Source organism: Chiloscyllium punctatum, chromosome 5 (genome assembly GCF_047496795.1).
Source record: "Chiloscyllium punctatum isolate Juve2018m chromosome 5, sChiPun1.3, whole genome shotgun sequence".
Classification (NCBI taxonomy): domain Eukaryota; kingdom Metazoa; phylum Chordata; class Chondrichthyes; order Orectolobiformes; family Hemiscylliidae; genus Chiloscyllium; species Chiloscyllium punctatum.
Window position 1 is genome coordinate 27,403,312 of NC_092743.1, and position 16,817 is coordinate 27,420,128.

The 16,817-nt window shown below is 41.7% G+C and overlaps 1 protein-coding gene across 1 annotated transcript in view; it reads left to right on the forward strand.

Annotated features, from left to right (window-relative positions):
• col22a1 (collagen, type XXII, alpha 1) overlaps window positions 1–16,817 on the forward strand; it is a 285,704-nt gene that overhangs the window by 75,532 nt on the left and 193,355 nt on the right. Inside the window, exons 4-5 of the mRNA XM_072569542.1 lie at window positions 5,689–5,763; window positions 9,980–10,079. Of these exons, the coding sequence (XP_072425643.1) occupies window positions 5,689–5,763; window positions 9,980–10,079 (175 nt within the window). The remainder of the gene's footprint in view (window positions 1–5,688; window positions 5,764–9,979; window positions 10,080–16,817) is intronic.

A 16,817-nucleotide genomic window follows, 5' to 3' on the forward strand; every position in this document is an offset into this window, starting at 1 on the left:
CCAAACTAACCACACAGACACTCTATATCATGTAGGCTTTGCCACAAACAGTAAAGGCTACAAAATGAAGCAGAACAGAAGAGCGAACAAAAATATCTCCCTCCCTGATGTGCTCAATGCATTTTATGCTTGTTTTGAACAGAAGATCAGCAAAATGGTGTCACCTGGCCTGACAGCCTTAGATGCATCTGTTCCCTCAGTCACTGCTGCAGATGGCGAGTGAACCCACGGAAAGTGACTGGCTCAGATGGAGTCCCTGGCCGTGCGCTCAGATTTTGCACATACCAGCTGGCAGGAGTATTTACTGATATCTTTAACCCCACCTTAATACAATCTGAAGTCCCCATCTGCCTCAAGAAAATCACTATCATCCCGGTACCAAAGAAAGCCCATGCAATGTGCTTCAATGAGTACTGCCCTTGGCTGTGACCTCCATAATTATGAAGAGATTAGTTATGGCTCGCCTCAACTCTAGCCTCCCAGCCAGCCTGCCTCGATCCCTCATAATTTGTCTCTCATCACAACAAGTCTCTGACAGACACCATCTCCCTGGCTCTGTACTCATCCCTGGAACATCTGGATACCAAGGATATCTAGAACAGACTCCTACCTATTGACTACAACTCCGCTTTCAATACCAAAATTCCAATCAAACTAATCTCCAAGTTCCAAGACCTCAGTCTCTGCTCCACCCTCTGCAACTGAATCCTCGACTTCTTGATGTACAGACCACTATCAGTGAGAATAGGTAACAACACCTCCTCCATGATAAACCTCAACACTGGCGCCCACAAGGCTGTGTGCTCAGCCCCTTACTGTACTCCCTGCATGCTCATAACTGTGTGGCCAAATTTTATCCTAACTCCATCTACAAATTCACTGACGACACCACCATTGTGGGCCGGATCTCAAACAAGGAAGGGACAAATACAGGAAAGAGATAGAGTGCTTAGTGTGAAGGTAGCAATCTCTCCCTCAATATCAGAGGAATGAAAGAGATATTCATTGACTTCAGGAAGCAAAGTGTAGGGCAGGCCCCTGTCTACATCAGTGGTGCTGACATGGAGATGGTCAAGAGTGTCAAGTTCCTTGGATTCCACTTACATTGAAGTTACAATCAAGAAAGCACAACACCTCTACTTCATCAAGAAGCTAAGGAAATTCAGCATGTCCGTTAAAAGCTCTTACCAATTTTTGTCGATACACCATAGAAAGCATTTTATGCAGATGCATCATGGCTTTGTATGGCAACTGCTCTGCCAGGACCATAAGAAAGTACAGAGAGTTGTGAACACAGCCCAGTCCATCATGCAAGCCAACCATCCATCCATCCTCAGGAAGGCAGCCAACCATCATCAGAGATCCCCCCCACCCTGGTTATAATCTATTCCAAATTCTTCCATTGGGCAGAAAATGCAAAAGCTTAAACACACATTCCAACAGAATCAAGAACAGCTTCTTCCTTGCTGTTATCAGATTTTTGAATGTACCTCTCAGATGTCAAACTGAATGTTGATCTCACTCTTTGTGCACCTCCCTGCAGCCATAACATTGTATTCATCACTCTGTTGTATTAGCCTAATGGACTCTATGTTTTGATCTGCCTTTACTGCATACTGTACCTTGGTGCATGTGACAGTAATAAATCAAATTTTACTAAAAGAGGGGTATAAGTCGGGAACTCCAAAGTTTAGGATGGCGTCAGAAGCTGATGATCGAGTTGGAGCATTTAAAATCAGTGACGCACATGTGTCCGGAACTGGAGAATTCCAGATGTTCATTTTTTTTTTAATCATTCATGGAATGTGGGAGTTATTGGCCAAAATAGTATTAGGTGCCCATCACTAACTGCCCAGACTGTACTTAAGAGTTGAGAGTGTGGTGCTGGGAAAGCACAGCAGGTCAGGTAGCATCCAAGGAGCAAGAGAATCAACGTTTCAGGCATATGCCCTTCATCAGAAATGAGGCTTGTAGGCCAGCTAACGAGGGGGACTGAGAGATAAATGGGAGGAGGTGGGGCTGGGGGAAGGTAGCTGGGATAGGTAGATGAAGGTGGCGGAGAAGGTGATAGGTCGGAGAGGAGGGTGGAGTGGATAGATGGGAAGGAAAATGGACAGGTCAAGAGACTGGTGCCAAGTTTGAGGCTTGGGACTGGGATAATGTGGTTAAGAGTCAACTACATTGCTGTAAGTCTAGAGTTACATGCAGGCTGGACCAGGTAAAATGTGGACATAGTAGGGTTGCTTTAATGGGTGACTTTAACTTTCCCAGTATTGATTGGAACCTCCTTCGAGCAGAAGATTTGAATGGAGCTGTTTTTGTAAGGTGTGTTCAGGGGGGTTTCCTAACTCAGTACATTGACAGGCCGACGAGGGGAGAGGCCATTCGAGACTTGGTGCTCGGAAACGAGCTGGGGCAAGTATCAGATTTTGTAGTGGGAGAGCATTTTGGTGATAGTGACTACAACTGCCTCACATTGTACATAGCTATGGAGAAAGAGGATTAGGCAAAATGGGAGGATATTTAATTGGGGAAGAGGAAACTATGATGCGATTAGACGTGAGTTAGGAAGCATGGACTGGGAGCAATTGTTCCATAGTAAAGGCACTATAGACATGTGGAGACTGTTTAAGGAACAGTTGTTGCGAGTGATGAATAAATATATCCCTCTGAGACAGGCAAGAAAGGGTAAGATAAAGGAACCTTAGATGACAAGAGTGGTGGAGCGTCTTGTCAAAAGGAAGAAGGTAGTTTACAAAAGGTGGAGGAAACAAGGGTCAAGCTCAGCTCTAGAGGATTACGGCAGGCGAGGAAGAAGCTCAAAAATGGTCTGAGGAGAGCCAGGAGGGGGCACGAGAAAGGTTTGGCAGAACGGATTAGGGAGAACACAAAGGCATTTTACACTTACGTGAGGGATAAGAGAATGATCAAAGAAAGAATAGGGCCGATCAGGGATAGCATAGGGAATTTGTGTGTGGAGTCTGAGGAGGTAGGGGAAGCCCTAAATGAGTGTTTTGCTTCAGTCTTTACGAAAGAAATGAACTTTGTAGTGAATGAAACCTGTAAAGAGCAGGTGTGCATGCTGGAATGGATAGAGATAGAGGAAGCTGATGTGCTGAAAATTTTGTCAAATATTAAGATTGACAAGTCGCCAGGCTTGGACCAGATTTATCCTCAGCTGCTTTTGGAAATGAGAAATGTGATTGCTTCGCCACTTGCGAAGATCTTTGATTCCTCGCTCTCCACTGGAGTCATACCTGAGGACTGGAGAGAGGCAAATGTAATTCCTCTCTTCAAGAAAGGAAATAAGAAAATCCCCGGCAATTACAGACCAGTAATTCTCACGTCTGTCATCTGCAAGGTGTCAGAAAGGATTCTTGAGGGATAGGATTTATGACCATCTGGAAGAGCATGGCTTGATTAAATACAGTCAACACGGCTATGTGAGGGGCAGGTCATGCCTCACAAACCTTATCAAGTTCTTTGAGGATGTGACTAGAAAAGTTGATGAGGGTCGAGCTGTGGGTGTGGTGTATATGGACTTCAGCAAGGCATTTGATAAGGTTCCCCATGGTAGACTCATTCAGAAGGTCAGAAGGAATTGGATACAGGGGAACTTAGCTGTCTGGATATAGAATTGGCTGGCCAACAGAAGACAGCGAGTGGTAGTAGAAGGAAAATATTCTGCCTGGAAGTCAGTGGTGAGTGGTGTTCCACAGGGCTCTGTCCTTGGGCCTCTACTGTTTGTAATTTTTATTAATGACTTGGATGAGGGGATTGAAGGATGGGTCAGCAAGTTTGCAGATGACACAAAGGTTGGAGGTGTCGTTGACAGTATAGAGGGCAGTTGTAGGCTGCAGCGGGACATTGACAGGATGCAGAGATGGGCTGAGAGCTGACAGATGGAGTTCAACCTGGATAAATGCAAGGTGATGCATTTTGGAAGGTCGAATTTGAAAGCTGAGTACAGGATTAAGGATAGGATTCTTGGCAGTGTGGAGGAACAGAGGGATCTTGGTGTGCAGGGTACATAGATCCCTTAAAATGGCCACCCAAGTGGACAGGGTTGTTAAGAAAGCATATGGTGTTTTGGCTTTCATTAACAGGGGGATTGAGTTTAAGAGTCATGAGATCTTGTTGCAGCTCTATAAAACTTTGGTTAGACCGCACTTGGAATACTGCGTCCAGTTCTGGTCGCCCTATTGTAGGAATGATGTGGATGCTTTGGAGAGGGTTCAGAGGAGGTTTACCAGGATGCTGCCTGGACTGGAGGGCTTATCTTATGAAGACAGGTTGACTGAACTTGGACTTTTTTTATTGGAGAAAGGAGGAGAAGAGGGGACCTAATTGAGGTATACAGGATAATGAGAGGCATAGGTAGAGTCGATAACCAGAGACTATTTCCCAGGGCAGAAGTGACTAACAAGAGGGGTCATAGTTTTAAGCTGGTTGGAGGAAAGTATAGAGGGGATGTCAGAGGCAGGTTCTTTACACAGCATGGAATGTGTAGCCAGCAGCAGTTGTGGAAGCAAGGTCATTGGGGACATTTAAGAGACTGCTGGACATGCATATGGTCACAGAAATTTGAGGGTGCATACATGAGGATCAGTGGTCGGCACAACATCGTGGGCTGAAGGGCCTGTTCTGTGCTGTACTGTTCTATGTTCTAAAATGTCTCTGATTTACTCATTCAAAAGTCAATGCTCAAGGCAACTGCTGCATGAAAGATAACTAGTTTTCTTGAAGTTTGAACTGAGTTTTTATATTGCAGACAATGGACAGCTTCTACTGGGGAGAACAACAGCATACATTTTAAAATCTTTCCCCCTCATGTGCCTTGTGTCTAACTTTTTTTCTCATTTCCAAGCTGCTCCAGTCAGCTGAGATCCAGTCAGCTTCACTTAAAGCAAAACTCCTTGGCTTGAATATTGCACAAAAACCACAAAATTCACAATAGGTATCAAATTCCTTGCTGTGAATTTATGCAGATATCCTGGTAAAACCCTATTTTTATAAATAGTTCTTTCTTCTTGTAGTCCATGGTTTTTCTTACAGTGGAGGATCAATGAAGACCAGTGAACATGAGGTTCATACAGTGAGCTGTGAATGAACAGGATATGGTGTGAAATAGAATAGCGGCAACAGAGCTTTGGACAGGTTCACAGGTGGCGTAACTAGAGGAGATCAAACATGGCTGTCAGTTTAAAAGGTGATGGTGGCATAAGAGTTGAATTAGGGATGATGATGGATAGTGGTGTGGAGATAGAAGTGAGAATTCTTGGTGATTTAGCAGTTACATTGTCAAAAGCTCAACTCAGGGTCAACTGGGAAGTAAAAAGTATGAATCTCAAATAACAATTCCCACAGACAGGGATGATGTTTTCGACTAGGAAATAAAGCTTACGATGTGCAGTGATACCCATATCCCATAAATGAATAAAAGAAATTCCGGACAAATGCAACGATATGTTACCTGCTGTTAGACTTAGAATATTCATATGGTCCTAAAGATAAAATTCAGTTCAAACACAGTTCTATCTTATTAGCAGGATAATGCACTGTACATAACAAGATATGTTGATCTGCATCCCATTTCCAGTGAGCAATGTCATTGCACTTTATAATAATGTTGTATTCTGGTGTTTGATAATGATTATTTCATTAACATTTTATTCTTTGTTTCAACAGATGTACTATGCCCAAATCTAAGATTGGAAGGCAGTCAGTACAAGTTACAAAATAAAGCTTCAGCTAACATCCCAGGTAAGTGACTTTCATTACGAAATGTCAAAGCTGGATTATGGATATGCCTCCATGCATTATAATTAGTTTTGATTGACATGCTCAGTAATGTATGATTTTTCAAACTGAACTTCTAAGAAACCAAGGTAGAATATTAATATATGCAGGAAAACACACTGGGTATAGAATTTCTGACTTGAATGCAATTGGGATATTGTGCTCAAATTTCACTGGAATTTTCTCTGGTTAGGTTGCGTTTTCTCTTAAAATTTAGGGCAAGTCTAAGACCAGAGGGCATAATCTCAGAATGAAGAGGCACTAATTAAAAACTGAGATGAGGAGGAATTGTCCTCAGAGAGTTGAGAGTCTTTGGAACTCCATGCCACAGAGAGCTATGCGGATAGAGTTCATGTGTACATTTAACGCTGAGATGGATAGATTATTGATCAGTAGTGGAATGAAGGGTTCTGGGGAAAGGGCAAGAAAGTAGACATGAGGAATGTTGGATCAGCAATGCTCCACAAGAACATTGGAACAGGCTCGAAGGGCCGAACAGCCCACTCCTACTCCTATTTCTTATGGTATTTGCTTAATCACAGCCCTAAAAACTTCTACGAACAACAATCAGTGGCCAGCATAATAAAAAATAATTATTTCTTTTCATCAGCTATCACTTTGTTTGATATATTTCAGAGAGGTAACCAGGGAAGTTTTATTGATACAACTTAAGATGGATACATCACTAAAAGAAGCACTTTGAACAAAGGTATCCAATGTCCACATGTGAGTAACCTAATTTAAAAGGGCAGCACAGTGGCTCAGTGGCGAGCACTGCTGCCTCACAGCACCAGGGTCCCAGGTTTGATTCCAGCCTCGGGCGACTGTCTGTGTGGAGTTTGCACGTTCTCCCGTGTCTGCGTGGGTTTCCTCAGGTGCTCCAGTTTCCTCCCACAACACATAAAGATGTGCAGGCCAGGTGAATTGGCCATGTAAAATTGCCCATAGTGTTAGGTGCATTAGTCAGAGGGAAATGGATCTGGGTGTTTTACTCTTCGGAGGGTTGGTGTAGACTTGTTGGGCCAACTGTAGGGAATCTAATCTATTTTTTAAAAAATCATTAGAAATTCCTTGAAAATAAATGCACTTGACAATTTACTAATTTTGTTAGTGTCCTTCAGTAACTTGGTAAATAATATGCTTCTTGACATGTCAATAGTTACAAAATGTGGCTACTGCTGACTATGCACCAGTGCAAATGAGTACAAATTGAGGAGTCTTTCCAAATCAGTGAAATGTGCATCTTCTTACAACTTGATCCTGGGAATATGGCCAGCTTTTTGGATGAGATCTCACCTCCGCCTATAGAATTTTGAATGAATGTAAAAGATCACGGAAAATATGAATGCAAGTGGTTCTGTGCTTAACCCATTTACAATTAATATCCTCTGAACCATTGTGATGTTATTTCACCCAATTGAATGGATATTATTATAATAAAGCAAGTGTAAACTTGGCTCAACATTTACTAAGATCCAGACAGCTTAGGCACAGGTTAATAAAGTCAAGCCTCAGGAATCCCACATCTGGCCAAATGGGCTGCAAATAAATAGCTCAATGGAGGAAAACCCACAGCAGGGCAGTAGGAGATATACAAAAGGGCAATAGTAAAGTGCAGAGCCAATGTATAATCAGAAAAGCTGAAGGGTGGAACCAACCAGCACAGAGAAATCTGGATGTCAAGCGATGTGTAGTACAGGATAAGAAAAATGATGGAAATTTAAGGTACAAACCAAAGTTCAAAATCACACAATACCAGGTTAAAGCCAGTGCTTCCAATTAATCCTGTTGGACTATAACCTAAAGTTGTATGATTTTTAACTTTGTACACTCCAGTCCAACACCGGCATCTCCAAATCATGAATACCAAAGTTCAAAATAGTAGATGCCCGAGAGCAGTATAGGAAGTGCGTAGGGTTACCTAAAAAGAAATTCAGAGAGGGGAAAGAAGGGTCATGATAAAACATTGGCTTAAGGGAAATCCAAAGGTGTTTTATAAGTATATTAGGGGCAAGAGAATAACTAGGGAAAGAGTAAGGCCCATGGGGAAGAAAATGGCATTGTGGTATGGAGCCAGGAGACATGCATGTGCATTTTGCATCTGTATTCATTATAGAGAATAAAAATATAGGCCTAGCAATCGGGGAGCAGTGCTGTGAAACACTGAAACACTTGAACAACTTAGTATTTAGAGGGAGGGGGTATTTGTGGTTTTTGCAGGTTTGAAAGTAGATGCATTCCCAGACCCATGTGATTTGTATCTCAAGCTGCTGGGGGAGGCAAGGGAGGAGATGACAAAAGTTTTGACGTTAATTTTCAAATTTTCTCTGGCCCTAAGATGGGTGTCAAAGGACTGGAGGACAACTAATGTTGTACCATGATTCAAAAAAGGTGGCAGGGATAAATCGGGAAACTACAGACTAGTGTGTCTAACATCAGTGGTAGGGAAACGATTGGAAAATTATGACGACAGATTTAATCCCCACTTCAAGAGACAAAGTTTAATGAAACAGGGCTTCGTAAGCTGGGATCATGTCTAATCGATTTGATTTAATTTTTCAACGAGATGTGTAGATGAAGATGATGGAGTTGATGTAGTTGCATGGATCTTAGTGCATTTTTTATAAGATGTCGCATGGCAGTCTCGTTAAAAACCTAAGAAACCAAGCGATTCAGGGAAATTTGGCAAATTTGATCTAAAATTGGCTTTGTGGCCAGAAACAAAGTTGAAAGGTGTTATTGTGATGTATAAAGTGGTGTACTAAAGGGTTTGGAGTTTTTTTTTGTTACTGTTTGTTGTGTACATCAATGATCCTGAAAGGAATGTAGGTGGTGGTATGGTTAGTAAGATTGCAGAGGTCTCGACAGTTGGCCGTGTGATAAACAACAAAAGGGGAATCCTTAGTCCACAGGAATATGTAGAAGAGCTGATCAGGTAGGCTGAACAGTGACAAATGTAATTTAATCCTGAAAAATATGAGATGATGTATTTTGGGAGGACTGACTAGGCAAGGGAGAGCACATCGAATGTTAGCACCTAAGGAAGTACAGAGGATTAGAGGGATCTTGGTTCACATGTCCCATAGATACTTGAAGGTGGTTAGGAAGATTGTCAAGGTGTTGAGAGAAGAGCTAGGAGGGAGTGATGGAGATGTGTATGAATTCATTTATACCACAGCTGAAATACTGTACTCAGTTCTGATCACTACACTATAAGAAGGATGTGGTTTCAGTTCAGAGGGTGCAGAGGTATTCACCAAGATGTTGCCAAGACTGTAAACAACTCAGCTATGAAGAGCAATTAGATAGGCCAGGGTTATTTCCTTTCAAGCAGAGAAGCCTGATGGGGGATCTTTGTGAAGTGTGCAAAATTCTGAGGAACATAGATAGTTGGATAGGAAGAAGCTTTACCCCTTTGGCACGGTGGGTGAGTGGTTAGTGCTGCTGTATCACAATGCCAGGGACCCGGGTTCAATTCCAGCTTTAGGTGACTGTCTGTGTGCAGATTGAACACTCTCTCCATGTGTGCGTGGGTTTCTGTCAGGTGTTTCAGTTGCTTCTCACTGTCCAAAAATGTGCATGTTGGGTGGATTAGCCATTGGGAAATGCAGGGTCCCAGGGAAGAAGTGTGGGGATTGGGTATGGGGTGGGAAAGCTCTCTGGAAGATTGGTACAGACTCAATGGGCTGAATGGCCTCTTCTGCACTATAGGAATTCTGTTATACTATTTAAGGTGTCAAGACCTGGGGAAAACCATTTTAAAGCATAAGGCAGGAGGCTTAAGGGGGATTTGAGGAAAGAATTTTTCACCCAGAGGGTTGTGGATATCTAGACCTCATTGACTGAATGAGTGGTAGTGATAGAAACCCTCAAGACATTTAAAAACTATTTAGAGAGGCACTTGGAATGGCATAGCATATGAGGCTATGAGCCAAGTGCTGGAAAATGGGATTAAAGTAGAGGGATTTTTGATGACCGGTGCAGACCGGTGGGCCGAAGGGACTCTTGTCATGCTGTAAAATGTCTGCTATTGTTCTGCAGACTTCACTAGGATGAAGATCGAGTCTCGTCAAATGTTGGCTGCAGATTTGCTCTGGGCTCTGGCAAAAATCTGGTTTATTATCATTATCCTTAAAACAATCTTCATAACACCATATACTTTTTATGTGCATTTAAACAGGTTTTGATCTAATGGAACAGTTTCATGTGAGAAGTATTGTTGGAACGAAAGATGGAGGATTTGTTCGCCTTGGAACAATGCCCATCGTTCAGATGACCAAGTAAGTGAGCAAACACATTGATGTCGTGCATCTAGGGTCAATTTACTTTATGCATGTTAATCTATTTTATTCCGCTTTTTCTTTCTTCATGCCAAGCCACGCCTGCTCAACTCCTGCGCTCACTAGTCTACTAAATATCAAAAAAGGAGTCCTCTACATCAACTCATTGTTCATTACCTTACTGAATAGATTTTCACTCTAAAACTCGTCATTCATTTCAGTGCATTCAAACTACTGGATGCTAGGGAGTCAACTTGTGCTATTATACAAGAGTCTGCTGTTTTAACCAAATATCATAGTGCATTACAGTGCTCTGTTGGATGCTATTACAATGCACAAGTTTGAATTCCAACACTACGAAATGCTGAAGGATCAGTTTGAAATCTGAACATGCCATTCCTGATGTCTCTGATATAATTCTCGCATTGTGAACTAAATAGAAACCAGATATCTGCTCTTAGATGGGAATCAGAAGAGTGGTTTGATGTACTTTTCAGCATCTGGCCTGATGTAACAGACGGCTTATCAGCAAGTTGCTTATCAACTGGTTTTGGTGGGTGAAGTTATCAAGAATGTTGAAATTAGAAAAGTTAGGGAAGTCGGGATCGGGGGGATCCAAGATGGCAGCGACTCAGCAAGTCTGAGTCTAGAGTGCTCCTCCCAAGACTTGGGCAAAGTGGGTCACCCATCCCCATCACACTCACCAAATCATTTAAAATAGCTGTTTAATTTAATTAGTTGTTTAGTATTAAATTTAAACAATTTAATCTTTAGTAAAAATGACCAAAGGGAAGGGAGCCTGCAGCTCTCAGCAAGCAGGAACCCCTCCCCCACCCTCTCCAGCTGCAGCTGAGGCGTCCGCAGCCGCCCCGGGGGACTTACCTAAGGTGGCAAGCCTCGTGGAAATCATCTCCAAACTGGATGTGAAGATCAACGCTTTCATTGAAGAATCCCGAAGCCGATGGGACTCACTCTCGGCTGCGCTGCAAAAGCACGACCGAGACATTAAGGAAATCGAGCGCCGAGTTGGAGGGGGCGGAGCTAAAGGCCGCGACCTCCGAAACTGCAGCACAATCAGCTGTGGATCGGGTCCGGACTCTCGAACAGCGAGTCCGGACCTTAGAGAGCCACATTGCTGACCTTGATAATTGAGGTTGTCGAAAAAATATTCGTTTGCTGGGCCTTCCCGAACGGGAAGAGGAAGACCAGCTTACAGCGTTTCTCGAGCAGTGGCTGCCTCAGCTTTTAAATCTAGAAGCTGGATCAGGCCAGGTAAGGGTGGAATGGGCCTACCGTGTCGCAATACGGGGCCCGGCTCAAACCAGCGCCCCCGCCCGGTCCTGTTCCAGCTGCAGAGCTATAGGGAGAGGCAGATACTCCTAGAAGCCTCTAGAAATCTTGGAAAAGATTCCCAAGCCATGATCTATAAAGGATCCAAGATCATGTTATTCCAGGACTTTTCCCCAGCTCTGGTCCAAAAGAGGAAGGCATTTGATGAGGCGAAGAAGTGTTTAAGGGACTTAAATATTCAATACTCCTTAAGCTACCCAGCGACGCTACGCTTTAACCATGAAGGATCCGTGTATAACTTCAGATCGCCAGAAAAGGCGAAGGAATTTTTGGACTCTCTTAGATAAATTGTAAGAGATAATGGATGTTGGTTTGCCTTTCCCCCACTCCGGTTTATATCCCCCTCTGTTTTTCTTTTTTCTTACCTTACTGTTTAATATTATCTTGGGGGGTGGGGAGAGGGATTTATTTATTTGTTCTCTATTTAACGATTTTCTCCCTCCCCTTCGGGTTGTTTTTTTAAATTATTCAATGTATGTATGTGGGTATGTGTATGTATGTATATGTGTGTGTGTGTGTGTGTGTGTATATGTATGTATGTATTTATGTGTGTACATATAAGCCATATATAATGTTGGTGGGGGGAGGTGGTTACCTTATTCTATTTTACCTCTGTCTCTAGGAGTGGGGTTGTTTTCCCTTGTTATTTAGTATTATTATATTTAATTATAATTTGTTGAGGTTGTAATTTTATAGTTATATATGTTTATACATGGAATTAACATTACCAAATATATCCAGGTGTTGGTGTGGGTGGGGGGCAGTGGGGGTAGGGTGCTCACTGTTAACTCTAGCTTTGTATTATATCTGAATTCTCCTCATCCTATTGAGGAGCGCCTGGGTCAAGGGTGGGGCATTGGTTGGGAGAGGATACGATGGACCTTTGGAAAGGAAGTGACACCCCCTGGGAACAAGGGGGAAAATCTCCATTTAAATACATTTTTTTTTTATTTTTTAGAAATAGTTTTTTATTATACTGTTGTGAGTGTATTAGAGAGCCTTTATATTTGTGAATTTTATATGCTCTATGTTCAGGATGTTTTGGATAGGGTTTCCCCTCCCGAGGGGTCTCGGATTTGCCCGGGTGATTATGGTTGATCAGTCGATTAAGTGGTGCACCTGAAATGTCAAGGGGAGTAATTCGCCAGTCAAAAGGAAGAAAATATTATCAAATCTTAAGAAAGAAAGAGTTGATATAGCTCTCCTACAGGAGACACACCTGTTGGATAAAGAACACTTGAAATTACGACAGGGTGGATTTGAGCAGGCCTTTTTTTCTTCTTTTAGCTCAAAAAGTAGGGGAGTTGTTATTCTTGTTCGGAAGAATTTCCCTTTCAAAATCCTAAATCAGATAAAAGATGAATCTGGACGATATTTTTTGATTCCAGCCCTCTAAATGGAGAGGAATATAGGATTTGAAATTTGTACTGCCCCCCCGGCACACCCCTTTAAATTTATAACAGAAGCCTTCTCAAAATTGTTGGCTCTTGGTGCCCGTCATACAATTATAGGGGGAGACTTTAATTGTATTATGGATCCAGAAGTAGATAGGATTCCCAAGAGTACTGCAGGAGTATCTCCCAGATCTAAACAATTGGTGGATCTGAACAAAGAATTAGGATTAGTAGAGAAGTCGGGATCACATTGTAAGCTGAACACTATCCTTTCATTTCTTTTTCATCTGTTGTCCACCGGACAACATTGGATGATTAGATGAAAGTCTCCTCTAACTATCAGTAAGGAGTACAATGGGATATAAGAGCCGTATTTACATATACAGAACCCAGTTCTAAGAATCTTCCAGCAGAAATCTATCTTCAATTTGTCAATTATTAGATCTAAATAGACAATTTTACTTGCAGAAATCATGTAATAGGTAGGTTGGGAAATTTAGTTGCTGAGACATATGGCTAACAGAGTAAAGAGAGATTTACCTTGATTCTAATTATTCTTGCATTTAACAATGTGGGAGGTGGAGAAGAGAATGAGTATATTCAGCCAGGAAAATAGGAAAATGAAATGGTATTATCAGATTCAAGAGGGAGATTAAAATTATTTTAGTAAAAGAAGGAAAGCATTTACATCAACAAAGGTGTTGATATCTCCTGTATCATACTACCACAGAGTCTCATGCAAAATCCAAATATTAGCTTGCATTTATACAGTACCCTTAACAACATGAGATGTTGTAACTTATGCTTATGTATTCATATGAATTCTCATCACCTGACACATACATCAAGTTGTTATCCAACCATCCGTCTCATCAAATACCACCTTCCCCACTTTGGCAGAGTCCAGGATTGGACTATTTAGCCAATGTAGCACCACCCCCACCCCCACCCCACAGAGTGGAAACAAGTCATCCTCAACTTATTGCTAATAAAGTTGCTCATGAAATACGGTGGCGTTTTTACAGGGGCAGAAGGATCAATCTTCAAAGGTGGCAGGATGTATTGAGAGAGTAGTCAGTAAATCATATGGATGCTAAGTCATGACTACTTGTTGTGCAAAGGGCTCTTCCTCACATTTCTTGACCAAAACCTTAAATCACTGTCGCAGTTAAGAAGAACTTTGTCTAACTTACCTGAACCCTCAAAACATTTCTCAGTCTCATTTGTTCCAAGAAGAACAACCCTGGCTTCTCCAAACTAACCTGATGGTTAATATCCTTTACCCCATGACAATACTTCAAAGACAAAAAGGAAAGGTGTACCAGGTGAAACAACCAATATTTATCCCTCAATATCAAAATAAGAAGAGAAAACGTTAAGAAATTTGAACTGATGTGGACCATTTGGACTTTGAGTCTGTATCTCATTGAAAAGGATCAAAGAATATTTCATTGTGCCTTGAATTTTGCTCTTGTGCCTTTATCCCTTAATATTTGACGCATTTGTAGGTCAACAATCCGTAAAACTGAACGCTACAATATGTTCGATGAGTCAGCCTCTGCCCTTCTCTAGGGTAGTGAATTATAAAGACAAGCGATCCTCTGAGAGAGGAAATTCCTTCGTGTCTCTAACTTAAATGGGAGACTCTTTAATTTGAAACTGCAAAAAAGGGATTTCAGGACTAGGGAATACATCCTATCAGGGTCTGCATTATCCAACTTGCTCTGAATTTTAAATGTATGCAATTTGATTTGATTTGATTTATTATTGTCACATGTACCTTAGTACAGTAAAAAGTTTTGTTTTGCATGCAGAACAGGCAGAGCGCAATATACGAAGATGACTGGATGATTGAACAGAGTGAGGAATACAAAGTTAGGGCTAGAAAGAGGTGTACAAAAAGCAAGATCAACATTAGATTTGTAATTTGAGAGGTTCTTGATTTCGCTGCTCATTGGATGCTGCCTGAACTGCTGTGTTCTTCCAGCACCATTAATCCAGTATATTGTAATTTGAGAGGTCCATTCAGCAGTCTAATAACAGCAGGGAAGAAGCTGTTCTTGAATCTGTTGGTATGTGTGTTTAAGCTTTTGTATCTTCTGCCTGATAGAAGAGGTTAGAAGAGGTTATAACTGGAGTGGGACAGGGCTTTGATGATGTTAGCTGCTTTTCCACGATATTGAGAAATGCAAATGGAGTCAGTGGATGGAAGGTTGGCTTGCGTGATGGTCTAGGCTTTTTCATAACTTTCTGAATACTTCAGTCAGATCATCTTCTGTTCTTCTAAACTACAGTAAGTATAGGCCCTACACAGGCTTTCCTCATAGGACAATGCCTCATCCCAGCAATCAGCCCAGTAAACCGTCACTAAACTGCCTCCTATGCAAACAATGATTTTATCAAGAAAGCCAACCAAAACTATACACAGTCCTCCAGGTGCAGTCTCAACAACATCCTGCATAGTTACAGCAAAACATCCCTTTTTTTTAACTCTATTTCTCTTGCAATAAAGGCTAAAGTGCCTTCCTAATTACTTTCAGTACCTGCATTCTAGCTTTTTTTTATGATCCTTGTGTACCACAGCATTCTGTGTTGCCTACGATGGCAGAATATCTGAGTTCACATGTTAAATGGATACACTTACAAGGATGCACTTTATGGACACTTGTATAATTTACTTTAACCTTGGGACCTGCCAAATAGCACTTTTTCTCCCAAAAGCTATGTAACACTACCTCTTACTAGGTGTTTACATCATGATAAACTGAATATCCTGAACTGAAGAAAATTCAAACTCCTTATTACTGTCTCTCCCAAATTTCAGAAGAGCAAGCTAATTCTAATTTGTTGTCAATCAAACAGTTCTTGCAACAGCCGCTCCACTGTGACAATGTTAGGTCATAAATTAGACCGATACCACAGATCTTAATGACAGCCCTCAGTCTTGCTAAGATTTGCTTTCCCAAAAGTGAACTGTCAAGATATCTAAAAGCTGCCAAAGCTCATTTGAACTGTTAAAACACATTTGTCATTGTCAAAGCTGTCAAGGGATTTAGCTCTGATGGGCTTTAAATTGTACAAAAAAAAAGGACTTTTTCAAAACTGAGAAAAATAGCATTTCTTCCTAATTTGCTGAATGACAGCCTGAGGGGCATGGATAGGATAAATAGACAAAGTCTTTTCCATGGGGTGGGGGAGTCCGGAACTAGAGGGCATAGGTTTAGGGTGAGAGGAGCAAGATATAAAAGAGACCTAAGGGGCAACTTTTTCATGGAGAGGATGGTACGTGTATGGAATGAGCTGCCAGAAGAAGTGTTGAAGGCGGGTACAATTGCAACATTTAAAAGGCATTTAGACAGGTATATGAATAGAAAGGGTTTGGAGGGATGTGGGCCGGGTGCTGGCAGGTGGGACTAGATTGGGTTGGGATATCTGATCAGCATGGATGAGTTGGATTGAAGGGTCTGTTTCCGTGTTGTACATCTCTGTGACTCTAAGACTCTATTTACAGTTTTGAGAATTCTTCGACAGTTTTGACAGTTCCAATCGATTTATGCATTTTTTACGCACAGTTGGGTCTACTTTTAATAAATCCAAATGAATCACTCTGAAAATACAATATCACAATGGTTCCTTAGTTTTCTAAAGGGGACCCTGGTTTTAAAAGCAAAAATCATAAGTGTAGTGATTAGGATCAGGTTGACCATAAGGTTCTTGTTTGGGGTTGTTAACCTGGGCCAATCAGGAAAGCCTTAGCTGACCACTATAACCAGACGATTATAACCCCTCATTGAGGACTGACACTGAGCTAGCTGGCCACAGCCAGTGTCCTGTGCACTAGTAAATAAAGAATGTCTTGATGATCGGACCCAGCTTCTGTGCAGTTATTTCAGTAAGATTCAGCTCTGCTCCTATCAGTTCTAACCTGCACAGACACCTACCTCACCAAAATCAGAAATAAAGATGAAGTCACCACGGTCCCACTTGGTTGTAG